The sequence below is a fragment of the Clinocottus analis genome, unplaced genomic scaffold (assembly GCF_023055335.1).
Source record: "Clinocottus analis isolate CAN_PGR_092001 unplaced genomic scaffold, fCliAna1.0.p SCAF_2, whole genome shotgun sequence".
Taxonomy (NCBI): domain Eukaryota; kingdom Metazoa; phylum Chordata; class Actinopteri; order Perciformes; family Cottidae; genus Clinocottus; species Clinocottus analis.
This window is the reverse complement of record NW_027175931.1, coordinates 9,146,623-9,168,474: the sequence shown is the minus strand read 5'-3', so window position 1 is coordinate 9,168,474 and position 21,852 is coordinate 9,146,623. Positions and strand designations below refer to the sequence as shown.

Here is a 21,852-nt window from a genome sequence, read left to right as displayed (position 1 = left end):
GCCACTTCAATTATTTCATACATTGGACAGCCTGGAACAAATCAAAGAAAGGAAAGATCTTTTCCCACACAACAGAGTACACCTTTGAAAAGGCTGAATATGCCTCTCGATGTGATATCAGATGAGTTCCAAAGTTAATATAATCCCATGAGCAGCAGGTGAAAACACAAGCGATAATGAATCAAGGTGTTTTACATAGAACAGCTGTCTAGATGGGTCATAACAAGTGTGCAGATAACAATGATGACTGAAAACTCAGTACAGTAATTACAATATAAGACACACATGGACACAACACAAAATGACTGACACACACACACACCGCGGTGCTGTTACCCTGTTTTCTTTAAACTTGTGTTGAAAAGAAAACAAACAAACATCTAAAGCCTCAGTAATCACAATGTGTATGTGTGAAAAATGCTGCATATTTTTATGTGGTGTGAGATCTTTCTTCCATACAAGTGATATTCTAATTAAATTATTATGTGCCCTAAATTAATGTTTGTGTTCAGGGTTGCGCTTGTCTGTGAGTTGTTAATGTGTTTGTATTTCGCTTGTGTCGTTGAATTCATATCAATCTGATTCCTGCGTGGTTGTAAAAACATTAATCTGCTGTAGGGAATTTGTGTGTGTCTGAATTTGTCTTTGTAAGCTTGTGTGCAAGATTGTGGACATCTGTCTGTGTGTGTGAGTGTGTGTCAGCAGGCTGTCTGCGGGGCAGGGAGCATAAAACAGATCGCAGCGTTACTGCCCATTTTCCAGCACATTACCAGCAGCACGGCCTGATGGGAGCCTATAATGAAGGGCCCTGCCTCGGCCAAGTCAAGCCCAAACTCTAAGCATCCATCCTCCGCTCCATTTCTCCCTCCTTCCTCTCAATTTTCAACCCCTCTTCCTGTTATGTGTTACTGTATATCCCCAGAGGCTTGCCATCCTGGCTGTCCTCTTACTTCTCTTTTTTGCCCTTTCAGTAATCTCCGCCCTGCCTCCCTCCACTGCCTCCTCCGCTTTCTCCTCTTCCTGTCTCTTCCTCTGTCACATTGTTTGTCCCCTCCTCCCTCTTCTCACACCTGTCTTTCCTATGTTGTCTCTTTTTGGCAGCTTGACTCACCTAACCTGTCCCTCCTGCTCCCCTTTGTCCCTCCTCTTTCTCCTTCCGCTCCCCCTGGGTACTAACCCAGACAACCTGGACCAGAGGGAAGCTGGCAGAGGCACAGACAGAGCCCACACAACTACACGATTACACACACACACACACACACACACACACACACACACACACACACACACACACACACACACACACACACACACACACACACACACTGCAGTTCACAGATTCCCCTTAACATGCCACTACACCATGGTCTGGGGAGTCTGCATCATGTTTGACCTGCGTTTCTCCCTGTGGCAGGGTCTTGTATGTGTGTGTGTGTGTGTGTGTGTGTGTGTGTGTGTGTGTGTGTGTGTGTGTGTGTGTGTGTGTGTGCGTGTGTGTGCGTGTGTGCGTGTGAGCGTGAGAGAGAGGGAGAGAAAGAGAGAGAGAGAGAGAGAAAAAGAGAAAGAGAGAACGTGCCAAGCATTTTCATGACAGTGGTTAGGGGCCGTGGGCCTCAGCTGTGGCTGCTCCACTAATTTACGTGCACTGCATGATGGGTGTTTAAATTGAACGCAGGTGAACGCTGCAAGAGTTGAGGCCAGGCGCTATAGTTTCTGGCTGAAATGTGCTGAATTATAGCCGTGTTTCTGCAGCTGTATACTTTCATCAGGAAAGTGCCGGTCCAGTAGCACAGCCCAGTAACTGGGAGTTAAATTAAAGCAAAAAGAATCCCAGGCAAATAGACCTTTAAAAAGATTCTTATCACTTCATGATATTATAATATTGCTCTTGATGCCGTTCCAAACTGTGCCCAAACTAACAAATAATTCTTCATGCCAAAATTATCGGAGTTTATGAATTCAGCTGCGGCGTCATATACTGCTGAATTACAGGCCTTTTTACATATTTTTCCCCCAAATCTCTCTCTGACAGTTGGAAAATGGAGAAGAAAACACATGAGAGGGGAAGTCACCTGACAAAGAAATGTGAATGTACTGCAGCATTTGGAACGCCACTGGTGGATTTACAAACGGGAACATATTGTAAACGTTTACTCACATAGCCTCGCAATTTCCTCAATCAATCCCGAGCCCAATAACGGCAAATGTGTTTTCTACGTTGAATTTTTCACCCCCTCACTTGAGACAGTAATTCACTATTAGTTTAAGTACAACAGTCATTGTGGGTACTATCATGTATATTGCTTGCCTTGTAGTTTTGAGTTTATTGGCTCTTCTAAAACAATTAACATTTTATTTCTATTCTTATTTTATACACTAGCATCTGAAATTACCCTCTGGCTTATTTTAGATTTTATCTTATCTTTTTAAAGCAACAAGCAACGTCAAGGTCCCACAATACCAGCGAGTTGTTCATACATGGAAACCCATTTAAAAGCATAAACGTTATTTTGTTTTTAAAAAAAAGTATACGGTTATCCAATTGTGAGACTTTTTTTTTTTTTTAAATCTTGAAACAGCAACTCTCTATATAACGTGTTAATGCATTTGTCATTGTGCATTCACCTCTGTCAGTGTCGTAGAGGAAGACAAATCGGCTCCAGTCATAGTGGTCCAACAGTGACAGCAAAGCCCCTCTGATGGACGGCCGGAGCTGCAGGGTGAACTGGCCCTCTCCTTCGGGGGGGAAGCTGGGCGTCACAAGGCTGATGTGCAGGGCTCCACAGAACGACGTCAGCGTGTTCACTGAGCGCTTGTCGTAAAGGCCAAAGATGGCGAAGACCCCCCTTGAATACTGAGAACAAACTGATGTGAGGAGGGAATTGAAGGAAAGGGAGAGGTTTTGGGGAGGAATCCAGATGAAAGAAGGAAAACAAGGGGAGAAAAATTAGAAAACACAAATACAGAGTTGAGAGCGTCGGAAGTGAACTGAGTAGAAAAAGAGGAAACAAGAAGGTGGAAAGGAGAAAGAGACATGTTCCTTTATTAAATCCACAGTGTGGCTTTTTTTTTTTAAACATGTCAACCATTTTAATAAGTGGCAGTCTCGGCTTCTGTCACCTAATTAGACTCACAAAAAGCGCTCTTTCAGTGGTGTCAGTGACATACATGTGACTGGTGTAAAGTCTAAGGTCTCATGAAATAGAGACGAGGCTTCATGCGCGTCAATCAGTTTTACAGAGGTCTTATTGAGTATTTTATCCATAATAATCTGAGACAGACTCCTGCCACTTAAAGCAGAATCTCTCTCTGCCACACTGTTCATCGTACACATTTACATGTTATCCTAACATATAAGCACACACATACACGTACATGGGTGGAGACCAAAACACCCTAAATAAGCAGAGCAAGCAACTTCAAAATGTTCGGACTCACAAAATCATTCCCATGAGCCAAAACTGGCATGCCTTGTTGTTAAGGAAATTACAGTTAAATTAGACCAACCTGCTCGAAGCTTACAGCGTAACATCTATGCATGCACACGCATACACACACACACACACACACACACAAACACAGAGATACAAAACCCTTGACCGAGCCGCAAGCTCACTTCTGATGTGAAGTAATTTTCCACTACAACACTGCAACTCATTCTTCAAACACCCTGAAGCTTTCAACCATGAAAGAGAGGAGAGTGAAAAGCATTGACGTCCTCCGCTATCTCGTTTCCACAAAAATCTCTCCTCCGCTAGGGGTTTATCGTTCATCAATGTGGCTCGACCAAAACTGTGTTTGCGCACATGGAAAAAAAAGCTCTTGTCCGTGTCAGTCGGAGAGTCCTGCATATTCTGACAAATCAAGTGAAATGTGCACACAGACACGTGCTTCCCTTTCTAAGGACTCAGCGAGAGAAGTGACTGAAAGTATGTCAACTCATTTTTCTTTTTATACTCTTTAATGTTTCTCTTTCTTTCATCCGCTTATTTCATCCCCTCCTTTCTCTCTTCTAAGACCCATTCATCCTTTCAGCTGGATTCTTTCAGGCGGGCATGTTTTGAGCGTGACTCTACCCTGCGTCATAATTCACTCTCCACCCTGCAATACGTCACACTGGAGTAAATGGTGAGACAGGAAGGACTGCAGACTTTGCTTTTGGCATCAACCAGCTATCACTCTGTAACCTTTTCTCCCTTTTTAATCTCCTGGCGCATCATTCCATGGCATACCTTTTACCCTCTCTTCTGTTTTAAAGGCAGACATGACATCCATCATCTTTCTTGCAGCCTCCACCATCCACTTTCTGTCATCTCTTCTCCCTCTCTCCCTCCATGACTGCCTTCCCTTTCTGTTTCTTCCTCTCTCCCTCCTCCTGAGACTCAGAGTAATTCCATTATCAGCTATAAGCCTCACTGGGGGTAAATACTGAGGAAGATGCAGCTTTGACGCTTCGGCTTGTGGCAATTAAACAAAGCCGCGGCCCTTGCACCCAGGAGGCGATAAGGCAGGGATTTAGTCTCTGATTATGACAGCAGCTAAATGTCTTGAATTCAGAGAACTAGCATACTACGTATACTAGCATGCGTCATTCAGTACGAGCTGAGTCATGTCCTCAAAGTTAGCAAACATAAGTGTCTTACAAGACGTTTTTTTATGGTATTACGAGCTTTTCTTTGATACACATGAGAGATGGTCAAAAAGACGAGTTTGTCTGTGATTAACTACTAAATGACAGGTGCTATATTCTACGATTCAGTACCTGGAATGAACAAAGTTGTTTACACTACATCAGTGAAGAGGACTTAATTATTAAGTGCTCGGAATAGAGCACTTAAAATCAAAATAACAACAAAATTACAAGGAATAAAGCAAATAGCAAGCAGAGAAAGTTTGGTAAGATGTATGCATAACAAGATACATGGCGTTCATTCATAATGCCATACACAATTAATATTCTTTGACAGCAGTGGCACGGCAAAGCCATTCCTGTGCTTTTAAATTCATTTGTGTTTTTGGGATAAGCTGCTTTTGGGGAAAGCAAACAAAGCACACCAAAACCAAAGGCACTGCACATGTGAAGTGACGTACCGGGTAACAGAGTGGAGTGCTCCTCCCATGCCATCAGATTGATTTCTTTTCAAACTTGACTGAAACTGCTGGCCTAGATGCAGTTTTAAGGGAATATTGATAGCCTTAATCCCAAAACATTTTATTTTAAAACAACACCAAGACATCTGTTACCAAACACACAGAGGCCCAGAGCACATAACACAAGTCTCTGTGTCTTATTCTTCATTCATCCACTATGTATTTCCCTGTTTTTCTTCTTCTCTCCTATCAGTCACCTACTCACTCCCTTATTCCCTTATTTTCGATGTATGCCTTCTGATGCTGGCTTTGCCTCTCTGACTCTCTCATCCTTTCTTATTCCCATGGTTTCCTTTCTGATGTATGTCTCCATGGGCTCGTTTCGCTGCAATGCCCTGCACCACCACCACTGCCATCCCGCCGCAAGGCTGGAATCTGCCAGACAGTGGCGTCATTGTAATAAAATGTGTGCTAAGCTTGCTTCATAAAGCTTTAATGAGAGGAGGGGACCAGCGGCAGGGTGCATCATCACCACAGTAAAAGCATCGGACACAATAGGTCTCCTGGGACTTCCTCTACATCTTCTTGCCTCCCCCTCGCTTGTTTTCTCAGCATCTCCATATGTTAGATTTATTTGTTTGTACACTCTTCTGTCCTTTTTAGGTTGTTAATTGCTCGCTCTGTCTGTCAAACCTCGCTCTTTCTCTGTGCGGACCTCTCTGTATATCTCTTTAAAAACGCCCCCTTCAAGCCTCAGCATCGTTGCGTCTTCCTCGGCAGCTCTCCCTGCCTCTCTTTGATTAATTTAATTTGTGCATTTAGAAAGACTTCTCCATCGCGCGCATACATGGCAAATCCCTTTATTTGTTGTTTATCACATTAAATCCTGTTCAATTTGTATAACAGGGACAAAGATATGTTGTTAAATCAGTACAATATTGTACAAACAAAACTCTTAGCTCTCTTTACTCTGGTATTGTTTCCCAAGTGTCTCTCATATTTCTCCCCTCCCTTCCTCTTTCCTCACGTCTCTCAGCATAGTGCCTCTGTCTCTTAACTGGCCACTTGTTTGTATTTCACATGCCAGAAAGAACAGATGCTCAAAGATAAATCAGCTACTGATTTAACTACCTCTGCGCAGCACATAATATAAAAGGTAACACATATGACAAACAGTCACCTCTACACATTTTGAACACATAAAAGCATCCACCCCCATCCTCCAATAAAAAAAAACTTTTGTTTTTTCGGTCCTCATGCTGCCTGCAGTTGCTTCTCGCCCATTAGTCTGAATAACTCTCCCGTTGCAAAGACATTCTCCAGAGCCACAGAAACACCGCAAGAAATTCTGTGAGCTCTCATTACCTGCAGGTACAGGCCAAAGATAAAAGAAGCACCTGTGTAAATGAGGAATACAAACAAGTTTAAAAGCCATAAGGCATATTGTTACGAGCACTGCCCGGGGCTACCTTCAATGCAGCACATTGGTACCTGGAGGGTGAATCAAGGTAAATGCCAAATAAGCTTTTATGAACTTTATAATTGGAGTGAAATGTAACCACCCCTCTCTCCCCATTGCCTTACACTGACAATTCATATTTAAGGCATTAACCGTAGTAACCTCCAGGAAAGTTGGCTCTTGTTTTTATTGTGTTTCCGCATTGTATGGCTTTTGAGAGCTATTTTTACAGAGAGAGGCAAAGAGTGGAGCATCCTGCAGCAAGCAGTGGAGTTTCTCAAATGACTAAAGCTTTAATCCAGATTGACACAACGAGTTCAAAGTGTAAAATATATTAACACTTGTGATGAGTTCACATATTGAAACAGGGCTAAGTATGATGTGCAGAAAAAAGCAAAGAAAATATTGTGTGCGGAAAGATGGATGTGGGATTAGCCATGGAGAGTCACAGAAAGTATGAGAGGAAGTAAGTAGCATTCAGGTAGCTAGTGGTCATTAAATCCCTGCCATCACCATCTCTTATCCCTATCAGAGTCTGTTGTTGTTGTTGTTGTTGTTTTTAGGGTCTTATAGTTATTCCATTTCCAGAAGATCGTATCGGTAAACTTACGTTGCCTACGTAACTGAGTCTTCGCTAAGTCTTTCTCCACAAACACACACTCCATAGACTCTCATGCAATAGTTCAATTTTCCTTATTTTCAGGCTGGTTTTGTGGATTTGGAGCTAGTCACGTGTAAATGTTGGGCCTGGGGAACAAGTAATAGTGACACTCGTTCCCCAGAAAGGTTGAAAGGAGATATACGTTCGCCCAGTGCATTAGCTAATGATTAACTAGCATTAGCACTTTATTGCCATGCTTATACTGAGGTACTCTGAAGGTATACATGCTGCCACTCAGCTTGCAGCATTCATTCATTGACTTCTTTCTTGATCGCCAGGTGATGTATGGGATTACATTTACACTGTATTCTGTAGGTGTTTTTTTTTAGCTTCATTCTGTACTTGTTTAACCTGTTTTTTTGCTTCTGAATCAGTTTGACATCCTGGATGTATCCTTCAAATGCATATTGTAGACTCTTCTGTCTATAATGTGAAATTGTTTTTACAACAATAAATGTTTGTTTCAGGCAGTGCAGATAGCGACAGCCTGGGCTAATTGGCACATCTGACAGTTTGACAGAGTCGCAGCGAGTGGCGCGACTTATGCTAGCTAACAATTGTTGTAGCTTAAATTTGATTTGAATGACCAGGAGGGGGAAGTGTGGTTCACACAAGTATTACATATGGAACACAGACTTTAGATTGCAATATTGGATATATTTGCTGAAAATGATATTGATAAGTTAAGTATGAATGGAGGACATATGAATGGAGGCCTCCAGAATGCCTGTGCATGCCCATGGCTTCCTGGGTAACAGTAGTTTGTTGAAAAACGCTCTCTGTATCTGAGTGATTTCAAACGGCCCAGCTCTCACGTGGTGGATGGTACTTGCTTGCTGGGTAACACTGCCTATTTTTCTGTAGTGTTTGATAGCTGCTCTAAGCTCTCCAGTGTTATTGTTAAGACAGACACAAGACTAAGTCTGAATGTCAGAAGTAAAGGATATAGATCTACCATTTACAACAAAAACACAAAACAGACCCATTAATTTATCATAAATGCCATCTATGTTTTCTTTGTTTTGTGCAACAAAAAAAAATCCAAACACTGTTTTAAACTCATAGAGACAATGAAACAACAGACAGAAGTTATACAATTTAAACTACCAGTCTGGAGATCAATACTTTCTGGCAGAGAGCGCAGTCACTGCATGGATTAAATAGTTGTCCCTCTACATGACAACATGGCAAAAAACTGCTCAGAAAAAAACCTTCAAGATTAGAAAAGAAATTTGGTCAATTGTGATTCTTTTATATAATTTTACATGATATCCAGTAACAACTCTTCAAAAAAAAAAGTAGAAAATCTATTTTTACAAGCCACTTTTGCTTTTCAATAGTGCTTTCTTTGGACACATAAACACATACTCCTCATTCCCAGATAAACAGAGGTTGAATTTGTTTTGCCCAGACAGTAACTCATCCATCAAAAGCAACAATGTTATGACAACAAGCTTAAAGTCTGAGGATCAATATTCTTCAAGAGAGCATGTGCGTGCAATTCAATAACACACGCAAATGAGAAGGAATACAGGAGAGCTTTGACCACCTGTTTTCAACAGAGAGCACCAAACCAAGACTTTCGATTGACCTCTGGATAATGTAAAATTTCAGTTTCCCTCTCAGAGATGTAAAGCAAATGATGCCAACGTGCAATGTTCAGTTGCTTGGACGTTTATACTGACACAAGGCCTCAAGTGTGCTCATCAGCAGCATTATGAAGACAAGATAAAAGATAAAGCCTTGCAATCAATAGTCCAGCAGGGGAGCTCAGCCACCTTATGGATTTCATATCTGATCCTCTCCACCAGAACATAGTTTACAAGATAACTGAGCCGCAATAGCTTCATAAACAGGCCGGTGATTATTGTGAGTGATAGTGTATTGTGTGCTGTGCTGTGTGTGTCTGGCTGCTTGTGAATGAGGCCATTCGTCCCTCTGTCTGTCTCCTTCTCCTGTCTGCCTCTAGTCCCTCTTTCAAAAAAATTGCCTCAAGCAGAGAGGAAAAGGGGGCTTCTGTTGCACTCATTGAGGGGGAAAAAAAGAAGAAACATAGAGTAAAAAGAGCAAGAGAGGAGGAGAGTAGAAACAAGGGGCTCAGACAGTGACGAGAGAAAGAGAGTGTGTCTGCCAAGCAGACACTGCAGAGAGGAGAAGAAAGCACAAGCATGGGATGCTGAAGGGTTTGGGAAGAGAATGTGAGGAAATGCTGCCCTGCACATCAGCGAAGGATAAGACAGGACTGGAGTAGTCCTTAGATGCTCTCACAGCTCTTTGTGTCGTGTGCACCTATGTTGGAGTTGAATGTGCACACAAGCACAGCGCTGCCTCAAAGGACATTCAGAGAATGAAATTTTTCAGGCACCTGTGTCTGGATACAGGGCTGAATATGGGGTCAGAGCGGGTTATACTGGTAATCTGGCACTCCGGGCATTGTCTTGGTGGGCTGACATGCCTTTTGGGCTGACGCTACCGCCTTCTTTTTTTTTTTGTCTGACCATGACCGATCCACAAAACAAGCAGATTGGCCCACTGGTATATTATTCTTAAATGTCACTGGGCAGGCCAAACCACATCTCCCCGTTTGTGCTCAGGGCCTTCATTAAACAACGCATCTGCAAAAAAAAAAACAAGTGCGAAAATAGACAAAACACAAGGGCGGCGTAGAGAAATAACGGTCCACAAGAAGACAGACCCTTCAGGCAGCATTGTCAGGGGGTCCAGGGCTACAGACCAGAATGTTTTCTGAACATTTTAGCAACTTGCTACTCAGAGTAAACTCAGTGAGCGGCTCCTCTGGCAACATCTCTTTCTTAACGCTCTTGTCGGGCACACATAGGCAGGAGCAGGTTACTATGGCCACAGCCATAAACATTGGCAGGTTATGTTGTCATAATGAACGTATATGTGTGAATGTGAAGAAGAAGCACAAATGCCAGGGCCGCTTCTTTGTCCATGTCCTCTCCCGGGCCAGAGGTTAGGGACAGCAGGCGAAAAGGCTTCTGGGTAAAACTGCCACACTCCACTGTCGCTTCTTTATTCTCTTTGATTTCATCTTCCCACCTGTCCTTCACCTCCTCCCCTCCCCTTCTCCTGCAGGCCCTGTCCCTCAGGCGGCATGAATAAAGCTTCTAAGAATAAGAGTACTGATTGAGGAAAATGAGGGCAAGTACCCAAGAAAGGAGGAGGGGGCAGCGTGGCCAACTCTATGGCCGTTGGTGTTGTCGCAGTTGGTGAATATGCTAATAGTTGCTGACACATGGCTTCCTCCCTTGTGCAATCAAATGAGAAGGAAAGGAACTCTTAAAAAAGAAAATCATCAACCTCCCAACTGTGCAAGGACTCAGTTTTCACTTGAGGATGATTCAAAAATGATATTGTTTTACGTTTGGCTGCGATGGTTTGATACATGAGGAAGGTGGCAGGAATGTAATGGCTTCCACAGTTTGTTGTTCACGAGGCTGATTAGGATACAAAAGGGATGATGCTGGCATTGATCCTCACTCAAGTATCCAACTGGCTTACACATTATTATTATTTTCGTGAGCAGGATTCTTTGATAGCTCATTTACTCTTTCTCTCTCTCTCTCTCTCTGATTGTTTCCCTCTATTGATGTATTTACTGAAATAAAACCAGTCTTCAGATACGTGTATATTTGGTGCCACTAGCAAGAGCTTTACCACTTATATTTACATCGTTACATTTTCAGAAACAGTGTCCTCTGATGGTTCATTGACCGTGTGCAGTTGAGAGGCCACATACAGGCTGCCGAACCTTATTAGCGGTCTTTGTTGGGTGAGTATGCATCCTGAGAAGAAGGCCTGCACACACGACTAAGGAAACAGTACATGTGCTATGGTTTTATGTATTAAGTTATTATTATTGATTTATTTAGCTACTATAATTCAGTCTGTATTTTCTGGAAGCCCATTTCCGCCACAAAAAAAAAAGATTAGGACCAAAAAAAAAAAAAAAAAACAAGGAGCAGAAACAAATTAAGACATTTGTTGTTGACGAAAATGAAAAAAACATCGAAGCAATATGTTATTTCATCACTTTGGTTTTACACGGCCTTCATTTAAATGTAAATATGTATTGTTCATACAACACAACAAGTACAAGTCACATAATAGTCCAATCTTGTTTTAATTCACGTATTCTTTTAATTTAACATTGCAAGCACTGTTTTATATTCAAGCGCTCTTGTTATTTACCAAAGGATAGCTTGGCAATGTCAACCACCCGTAGGTCTATTGATGGGTTACTTGAAAGTCTTCCTGCTTTCGCAAGTTAAGGAAATTACAGTTAAAATGAAAACACACGCAGTTGTAATAGTAATAATTCATGTGATATTCATGTTCTTAAAAATGGTCAGTGGAAGGACAACAACGTACTTTGTGTGTATATATATAAGCTACAATTATATTTAGGATGCCACTGTAGTTTTGACCATTACTATCAGTAGTCAAGTTCCCATTTCTCTCCTGGAATTTCTTTTTGTCGCCTTTTTTCAAGTCAACGGAAAAAAGGCGACAGAAAAAAATATAAAAAGGTTTCCCTTTTTTTGTGGTCCTAATTATTTTGTTGTGTCGGAAATGGGCTTCCATAGAGTATTTCACATTTAAATATGTGTTTTATATTGTATTATCTGAATATACAGTACATATTAATGGGCCTGAAATGTTACTGCTAAATATTAAGTTTGTGGAATTTCTCTGCATTAGTCAACAGTGAAAATGGAGAGTGAAAAGAAAAGGGGGAGGGAGAAAATGACATGCAAAAGCGATTGAACATTGATGGTTCATTCGTTGGTTTATAACTGGTACTATCTCAGTCCAATGAGGCATGGATATGACCAATCAGCACTTCTGTTTCCTTTTCTGTGAAGTCATCAGGAAATTAACACAGTTTCATGACATGTCATTAATGTCTCAAGCTCATCTCTCTTAGCGCAGCACATTACGTGGAACATCAGACTTGTCTGGCAGAGACAATCACACATACACAGTGACAGAGTTGAGTCTAGTTGTTGCTCCGAGAGGCATCACCCACAAAACCCACAAATTGCTTGGAATTGGAGCCTATTACACATGTGGCAGTCTTAAGTAGACAATTAAAATGAGAGGCAAGTTAAGTATGATGCTTCATGTATGTACTCCATAATAAAGTACATGCATCTGTCACAACATTATGAAAAAATGTCAGATAATTGACCACGAGCAGAGAATCCTTGGAGTGGAGCTCAAATATATGAGACGTTATTGCTTAATATGTTTCAAAAAGGCCTCCAATATGTACTTATTTTATAACTTTTGCCATTAAACTAAACAATTAAGGAAGTAGGAATGAATAAGGTTTTGTGCATCAAAATGGTACTTGACCATGGCCTAATAACAGCAGGGTCATCTATTCCCTTTGTTTTGAACTAACTCAAATCAGAAACAAAATTTATTGGCGGGCAAAGATGACAACGGCTGCAAAACACGTTTGAATACCATTCTTAGGAAATAGGTAGTTTACTCTCTGACATCCAGAAAATATAAGTGTCACCATGGCAAAGGATATTTTTTTGTTAAACATTCAATCAACAACAAGAATTCCAGCCTTTTATAAGTTGTGCCCTTTAAAGAATAAAACAATGATCGTTTTCATGGCGACACTATTCAGAAAATGTCCCGAGGACCTGCGGTCACTGAGGCCTGTTATGACTCCAGCAACGCTGAACCTGGAAAAAAGAGGCTCAAGGCAAAACTGTAGCTTAAGTATATCCGCTCATAGCATGCACACACACACATACACACACACACACACACACACACACACACACACACACACACACACACACACACACACACATCGACAAACAGAGCGACATATACTATACTGACAACGTAGAAACTTTGCCTCACCAATTAGGTCTGCAGCCACAAAGATAGAAGGGAAGAGGGAGGCAGGGAGAAGATAATAGAAAAGCAGAAGGAAACTGCATGTCACCTGCCATAGTGCTGGGCTGCGTACCCGGAGGACACAGTCCTTTAAACAGGGCTAATCTGTGTGTGTGTGTGTGTGTGTGTGTAAGGAAGAGAGCGAGAAAGAGCGAGAGCAAGAGAGAGAGAGAGAGAGAGAGAGAGAGATGTGACAGAGAGCCTTTTTACTCCAGTCATCTTTAAGCATTACTAACAGTAGCTAAAGCCCTGCGGGCCTGTCCGGTACCCAGTCATTCATCACACGCACACACATGCACGCACATGCACGCACATGCACACACACATGGCTGACATCAGAACCATTCATCACAGCAGACAGGGGGAGAAGGGGAATAAAGTAAGGAAGGGAGAAGAAGCTCACTCACTATGCTAGACTCATACTGCATATAACTATAGCACTTTCATCTCCCTTTGAAAGAGCGATCACACAGACAAACCTGCAGAAATCGCTGATTCCCGATGTTATGGCACCCTTGGCATGCACTCCTCTCTTGTGATGGGCTTTCATACTTTTCTTGCAGCTTTGGAGCCATGCATAAACCTTCAAATAGTCTCAGCTTGTCAATTACACACAACGTCCTGACAGCCCCAGGTGCTTTAATCTATTTTTCCCCAACATGGTATACCGATATGCATTTGTGAAGAAGATACTTCTATTGGGACTCTGTGTGATCTCTAAGAGTGCCAACACATCATGATGAGTTTTTTGTACGGCAATCCTACAGAAAGATAACTATGGCATAAGTCCATACATTATAACAGAAGTGTGCATGTATCTGGAACTGCTGGGACTATAGAGAATAATAGTTAACACATAATGTTATACTTTATTGTTGTTGTTGTATCAAACAGTATACAGAATAGTTGGCATTAAGTTTATGGAAGCTCTTTGAGACAACAAAGTCTCCTAAAAAATAATATTCAAAATATGTTTCTCTTGACATCGACATATAATTCTTTCCTAGTCTGGCAGGACAACATAATTTGTTTGTTCTATCTATAATTGTTATAATTTACTGTTGGAAAAATAAATCCATGCCACTACCTGACAATTCCAAAGGTTTAGGCACAAACTGCGAAACATCTGATTTCGTCCTTTGCTTTTTTTTCCTTCCTCAAGCACTAGAGGGTTTAGTCACGTGAACATAAACAAATATTGTTTTTCATGGGAGGGGAGTCTTAAAACTTCAGCTGGAAATTGTGCCAACTTTGAATGCATCAGTGAGGATTTGTGTGCAAAGTCAAAGGTAGTGCTGCATCTGGTGTGCTTTCCACTGGGGAAACAATAGCTCAGCTTTACACTCCTAACACACAGCAAGTCGAGGAAGTACCTGAGACAATGAGTTGTACTGGTCTAATGTCCAGTATTGAATCATCCAAATGTTGTCCATCTTATTTTAAAGATTATTGGTAAGTATTGACCACTGACTGATGCAGGACAATGCAGTGTAACGCAAGGAGAAGCTGTCTACCTTTGCCTGGTGTTGCTATAAAAAGGCAAAAATATCTCCCACTGTCCTTGTCTTTTCTAGTTTGACTGTAACATTTAAGGGTAAACAATAGCTGGACATGAGACAGAGAGAGAGAGACAGAGAGAGAGAGAGAGAGAGAGAGAGAGAGAGAGAGAGAGAGATGTAAGAGAGAGTGAATTGAATGTGAACGTGGTGTCTGCAGGAACCAGCGGGATGAAACCGGAATACTCTTCAGGTAAAAAGGATATCCGGGTTCAACAGTGTGTCTTAATGTGTGTGTGTGTGCGCGCGTGTGTGTGTGTGTGTGTGTGTATTATCTTAACCACAAGGAATGGCGGACTATTACTTAAAAGAACGTTCAACAAGTTATAAAACGACTCCCTCATCTCTAGATATATGTGTGTCTGAAACACACACATAAATACACACTTACACACTCACATGTGTTTATTTGTGTATGGCTTCCAGCTGAGCTGGTCCACGGTGATTGAGTGCGCTCACAAGATAAACAGAGCAGTGATTTAACAGAGGAAATGACATCCCGCACCCATTTCTCCTGCTGTCTCACTCTTCACCTCACCATTCCTCATTCTTCTTTCAGACCATCCGTCTCATTCTCCTGCTCGCCTCCTCTGTCTTCTTCCACCATCAAATTGAATTTGACTTGTTTTGATATGATTTGGTCTATTCAATTCAGTTCAAAGCTTGTCAATGTCGACTGGCTCATCTTATTACAACACAGGATATGCTTGGACGGCTGTGGCTTCGGAGGTAGAAGCAGTTGTCCACTGACTGCATGATTGTTGGTTCAATCCCCTGGACCACATGTAAAACGGTCCTTGATTAAGCAAGACCCTGAATCCCTAATTGCCACTAATGACCAAGCACTGCTCTGTGTGTGAATGAGAATAAATCTGTTAGTCTCTCTATCTGCTCAGGTAGAAAAGTAGAAAAGTGAGTTCTGGCACTACTAGATATGAAGACAAAGTGTTGCACTACACTGTTTTGGCAAAATGTAAATATGCTCAAGTGAAATACACTGAAGGGGAGAAAGAGAGAAAATGCCATGTATGAAATTAAAGTACTATTTCAGTAAATGAATGTACTAGTTGACTCACATGTCTGCATGTGTGTTGGCCTCCTTCGCTGGCCTCTTTACCTCATTTGCATTGAAAAAGATGCGTAAAGTGCTTAGAGCTGAGCTTAGTTTTACCTAATGTGGTGCAATGTGATTAAAGTAAAAAAAAAAAAAAAAAACATTTTCCCAAAAGAACTTAGTGCTTCCAATGTTCTCATATTATCTCACAGCAACAGTGAATATCATGACTAGGACTTACCCCGAGCATCTGCTGAGTGTTGCTGCTAGTTAGAACAAATAGGCACTTGGTGGATACAAGCCCTAATTGCGTCATATCTCATATGAGGAGCAAAGGCAGCGATTTAATTAGGGGAACCAAATCACATTTGTTTGTATTTATTCCAATTCAGTGGTATGCCTCCTGCTCCTGTCGACACTGAATCTCTGGAGTGTTGTTCCACAGCTGACCCTGCAGTCTCTGATCGGCCGATGGAGATGAAAGTTGCATGTCCGTTGCGCTACAAGCTTGTATATATTTGGATTAATTGTATATTAGAAGGTTCCTGTGTGGTTTCTCTACCACATTTACAAGATACAAAGAAGGGTCCCTGTTTATGTTGTCTATTTAATAGCATGATGTTGTTTTAGCACAGTTTTATTTTACTTGTTTAATTCAATTATGTGCAGCATATGTCATTTGGACATTGGCTGTACAATGTACAGTTAGCGCGAGAACAATTACTTACCACCCACACTGATCTCTCCACGTAACAAATTGTGGATTGAGGTGTAACCAAACATAATGTATGGCTTACATTTAAATAAAATGCCACAACAATACGTAATGAGCATATGTAATAGGATAACTTGGAAACCACTGTAGATACAGTCACACGGTGTAATGTGCAGCAGGTGGATCAGTATTCTAAGACATTTTCACTTGTGACTTTGATGTGCACAACCAAACTTCCAACATTGGGAGTCAGCGTTCTCCTTTAAAACCAACAACCAGACTGTGGCTACTGTTGATGTCTCTGCTGAGCTTCCAGCCAAACACAGATTGCTTTAGACAGAAGGTTTTGGAATCCAAAACAAACACATTAATCATTAAAGAAAACTTGTGAACCAACTTGTCTGGTAATGACATAGCACTTCCAATGCTAATGTGGTTGTCAAGTACTAAAAGGAGCTCCAGACATGAGGGAATTAACCGGGGAAATTTGTTTTAAAAAATGTGGATTAGCATGACAGATGACACTAATTAGCAAGTTAAAGCTGCATAATCTTGCATAATCTGCATGATTATAGGGGTGACTAGTTTATGTTTCGGCAATAACCTACAAATAGTCTCATAGATTATGACAGGTAATAACGGTAATTGAGTTGATTCAACCAGTAATTTCAGGGGAAAATGCAGACGTAAAGTCATTATTGCTAGAGCAAATTATAGATCTTGTATTTATTTGGTGTTTTTATTGTCCCTTTGTCAGACTTCTACATCACTGTCAAAAGTGAATCAGATTTAGATGCATATTGTAGGTGAGTATGCCTTTTTCATATTGTAGTATGTGGGGGTAAAGCTGCATGTACCATGGCAGTATATTTACTGGCATGCATTATATTTTATTTTGGTTTCTGCATTACTATTAGTTTTATTGTGTTCTACGTTGTTCTCCACACTTTAATGTGAATGTTCAAGATAGTGAGTTACACTGTATGTATGATTGGTGGTTTTCTCCCCAATGATTTTTACTAGATTGGTCTGTCACAAGCTGAAGGTATGCCTGTTAATGCCAATGTAAATGCCGAACAAGACAATATTTGCTCTTCACAGACATCTGCATATATTAGAAGACTGATTAAAAAGTATATTTGAAACGTCAAACATGTAGCCTGTAGTTTCTTTGAAAAGGAAAATATCAGGTGGTAATTGAATTCAGACTTTGACATTTCATCTTACTTCTGTCTGTTTACCAAAATTATGATTACATTGATTTATTAATTGCCATACACCAACTGTCAAAACTGCCATTCCTAGACCAGTGGTTCTCAAGCGTTTTTCAGTGATGTACCTCCTATTTTTCAGCCAAGTACCCCATAACCAGCGCAGTCATTTTTTGGATGAAAATAATATGTAATACACAGTGCTGTGCCGTCAATGTCTGATTTAATATATAATATATCCAATTCAGTTTATGAACGTACACCATGTTATTGGATATTTATTAGATAACACTTTTTAAAAGATTTTTTAATGGATGCTAATTTGAAATAGATTTTTTTAAATCTCACATACCCCCATTTGAGAACCACTGTGACATTAGCATAGAAAACAGAAAAGCATTGATCTTGAAGTTTGGTCACAAACATATGAATACTAAGCACATGAATCGTGGTTATGTGCAAAGGCCTTTAGCTACAGCATGTTGAGGGCTTATGATAAAGGGTTGTTTCAAAGGAATGCTTAAATTCATATTACTTAAATAAATATTAGCATTAAATACTTTATGTTAAAATGCAATGAAATGCATATCAATGTAATAAGTTATGCAAAATGTAATTTTTTATTTACATGTATTTGCAATAGCTTCTAAATCTTGCAGTGTTAATTTTTTTCTATAAAAGTTTTTCACCTAATGCTTAAGGATTCATGCTACTATCAAACTGAACTGTTGGACTTGTAGCACTGTCGCTAAGAAAAGAAGTAAAAGGAAAACTATTTTTGGTTAATTAGTAGAATCTTCAAGCCGATGCTTCAATCTCTTTCAAGTGGGGAAGCTGCATGTATTCTTAACCTGACACCGACACAAACACACTGATTGATTAAAAGTTAGCGTGACGTAATCAGCAACATCCCCAAATAAAAAATGCCACATGTATCTGTTGCTGCATGTACTTGTTTTGAATTTCTGAGACAAATTGTGTCTCAAGGCTCAGCAAAGCACAGCTGAATAACCACACATTTAAATGAGAGAAGGTGCAATGAAGAGGCGGATGCGAGTGTGTTAGAACACAAGATGTTTTCCTCTCATTGTTTCTGTGAGTTTCCACAGTTCTGCCCTGAGTGTGAGTACACTCTTAGTCCACCTGGCAGTCTCCATGCACAGACACACTGTAGGGTTGCAGCACAGCAAACAGTATTTGTCCAGAGGCAAAAAGTCAACCTCTGCTGATGAAAGTTAAGGACACACACACGCATGCACACACACACGCACACACACACACACACACACACACACACACACACACACACACACACACACACACACACACACACACACACACACACACACAAGTACGCATACATGCATGCAGGCACTTTCAACGTCACTGAGGCTAAGAAGGTAGAGCGGGTCATCGCTCAATCAAAAGATAGCAGGTTCGATCCCTGACTCCGCAAGTCCTTGTTGATGTGTCCTTGCAAAACACTTAACCAAAAATTTCTCCCAAAGGCCAGGGAAACAGTGTGTAAATTGGGTCTGAATGATTAGTTAGTCCTAATGGACAGGTGGAACCTTGCGTGGTAGCCATCAGTGTATGAATGGGTGTCATTGGGTGACTGGCATGTCATGTAAATGCTTTTTGAGTGGTCAAAGGCCTGGAAAGGTGCTGTGTAAGTACAAGTCCATTTACCATTTGTATGCTCATGCATTTCTCTTGAGACGGACCACCATAACCTTGGATGAACTTACTAACACTTCACATCATCAATTATATACTGTATGTTGTTCGAACATACACATGGAAAGCACCATTAAACAAACAGATATTCTCTTGAGACTTGGGCACACATAGTCAGAGTTAAGCCAAGGTCCAAACCATGAAGGTACATGAAGGCAGTGGCGGGCCGTATAGGCGGACTCGGGGGAAAAAAAGGGTCCCATGAGTTACTGTCACAGACGGACCCACTCAATACATGGTACGTTCACACAGTCCGCCACACGGCACTACCAGAAAAAAAAGGAAATGCCGTGAGCAACCGTGGGTCGGTACACGTGCCCCGTGAAGCCACACAAGCGGAAAGCTTTGCCGAGCAATGCACGATAACACAGCACCTCTCAGTCGGACACCTCAAACCTTGTTGTGCGTCCTGACCAACCCAGCCCCGTAAGACCTTCTGGGATTTCCCCGCATCAACAAGAACCACGCTTTGTTATAACGCAACTCACAATTACACAGCGCCTCTTGTTCGGTTGGGCACACCGCGACGCAGCCCCCGGGTCATCAACAATGCATGTTCAAATCAGAACTAGTCACATTTAGTTATAACAAACCAATCCAGACGCACATAACCCACTTTGGGAAAGGGGTCATCAGTAAGTCCTGAGATTCCAGGTTCTAGGTTCGACGCTAGCTACACTGACCAATCACAGGGCATGTTGATGGTCACGCGGGCCCTGTGACCAATCACACGTCCAGACCCAGAAGACTGTTCCATGTATTTTAACCAAGCTGCTCTTTCATAGAGGAAGACTGGTGAAATGTGATTGGATAAAAATGTTGTTAACCAGGTCATACCAGAGCCAAGCCATACCAGAGGCCTGAAGGAGCAGAGGAACAGATGACGACAGCAGTGCAATGAGAAAATAAGCTAAAAGGCAAAAAATAATTATATTACATGTAATTATTATTATTATAAAATAGCTATAACTTTGTGGTTCTGTTGAGGCCACCAGAGAAGGCTTAGAAGGCTTAGGAGGCCTTGACGGCCCAGCACTGCATGAAGGACAAATCCAGCGTTTCCCTTTCCGGCCGAAGCCTTCTAAAAAAATGTATGTTGTTGAAATTCTTGGGCTGCCGACATAATCATTTTGAACTGATCTCTCAAACAGTGAACCGAAAATGTCCTTGGTTTAGGAGTACAGATTCATGTTGCCCTCGCTTAGTGAAGGGATAATGGATTGGCTCCAAAAGTCTTGCGTACAGCCCTAAAGGTTGTTGCATGCTCTTCAACCCCCATTCTTTTACAAAATATCTCAATTTAAAGTCTAGCCTTTTGCTGAGGCTCTCATCCGTATAATTACAATGAGTGAGCAGGTAGAGTTTCAATCTGATGGTCAAGCAGTTCAGCGGCAAGAGACCAGTGGCCTACGGTTGTTATAATAAAATAATATGAGGTGACTCTGGTGAATCAAGCATAAAAACATGTTTAAATGTCAAAGTATACCTATTGTGGCAGATTATAATATAGAGAAACAGGGCTCAGACCAGAGGATGGCTGATTCAAGTGTGGTTCGGGGGAAGCAAAGATAGTGCTATAACTTCCACCAACCACTGTTGAGGTGCCCTTGAACAAGGCACTCAATATGCTTCAGTGGAGCTGTTTCTGAAGCCAGTAAAAAATGACAAAGAAAGGTCATGCAAAAAAGCTTCCAATGAATGGCAAAAAAAGAGAAAAGAATACTACGTTACCATGTATCAATCACAGAATCGTTAGAAATGCACAAACGTATAGATAAAGACAAAGTCAACTATCATAATCCTCAATTTTCTATAGAAACAGTTATTCCAGTGAACTTTACACTTTAAGTTGAGATGTAAACACACTACAGTTTTGCCAAAGTGATAAACTATCATATGACAATTCTTGCAGTTTTTAAAAAGACCTTAATCATTTCCACCAGAATGCACACGTACATATTACATCTGCAAGATGTATAAATAAAGTGCAGCGATTGTGCAGGTTTTGTTTTCTCTGCGTTTTTCTGTGATTTATTTTTCTTGGGTAGGGAATCCAACACTGAGGATTTCCCCCGTGAATACAGTGAACAATAGTTCATCAAAGACACACAGCACCAGCATGTCATAGTTAAAAGATAGCTCGGGTTTACTCCTTATCTATATATAACAAATCATATTCAATTCAGCTTTTACAGCTTTCTTTGTCCATTTTTGTATTCAATACTCTTATCTTTTGCTTCTAAATTGCAAAGCTAAAGTCAGTTGATTGCTCATTTCTACCAGATAACTAGTGTTGCTATGTTGTACAAAACACAGCAGTGGCTCAGGTCAGTCTCCCTGAAGCAGCTACTATGCTATTTACATAAAACACTGGGCTTATACTCTATATACACACATGTGGAAATAAACATTCAGAGCCTTA

The 21,852-nt window shown here is 41.1% G+C and overlaps 1 protein-coding gene across 5 annotated transcripts in view; it reads right to left on the bottom strand.

The window, feature by feature from the left end:
* Window positions 1-21,852, bottom strand: part of gria4a (glutamate receptor, ionotropic, AMPA 4a) — a 95,898-nt gene that overhangs the window by 55,199 nt on the left and 18,847 nt on the right. For all 5 annotated transcript variants that reach the window (XM_068585596.1, XM_068585597.1, XM_068585598.1 and 2 more), the window contains exon 3: window positions 2,626-2,865. In XM_068585596.1, the coding sequence (XP_068441697.1) occupies window positions 2,626-2,865 (240 nt within the window). The remainder of the gene's footprint in view (window positions 1-2,625; window positions 2,866-21,852) is intronic.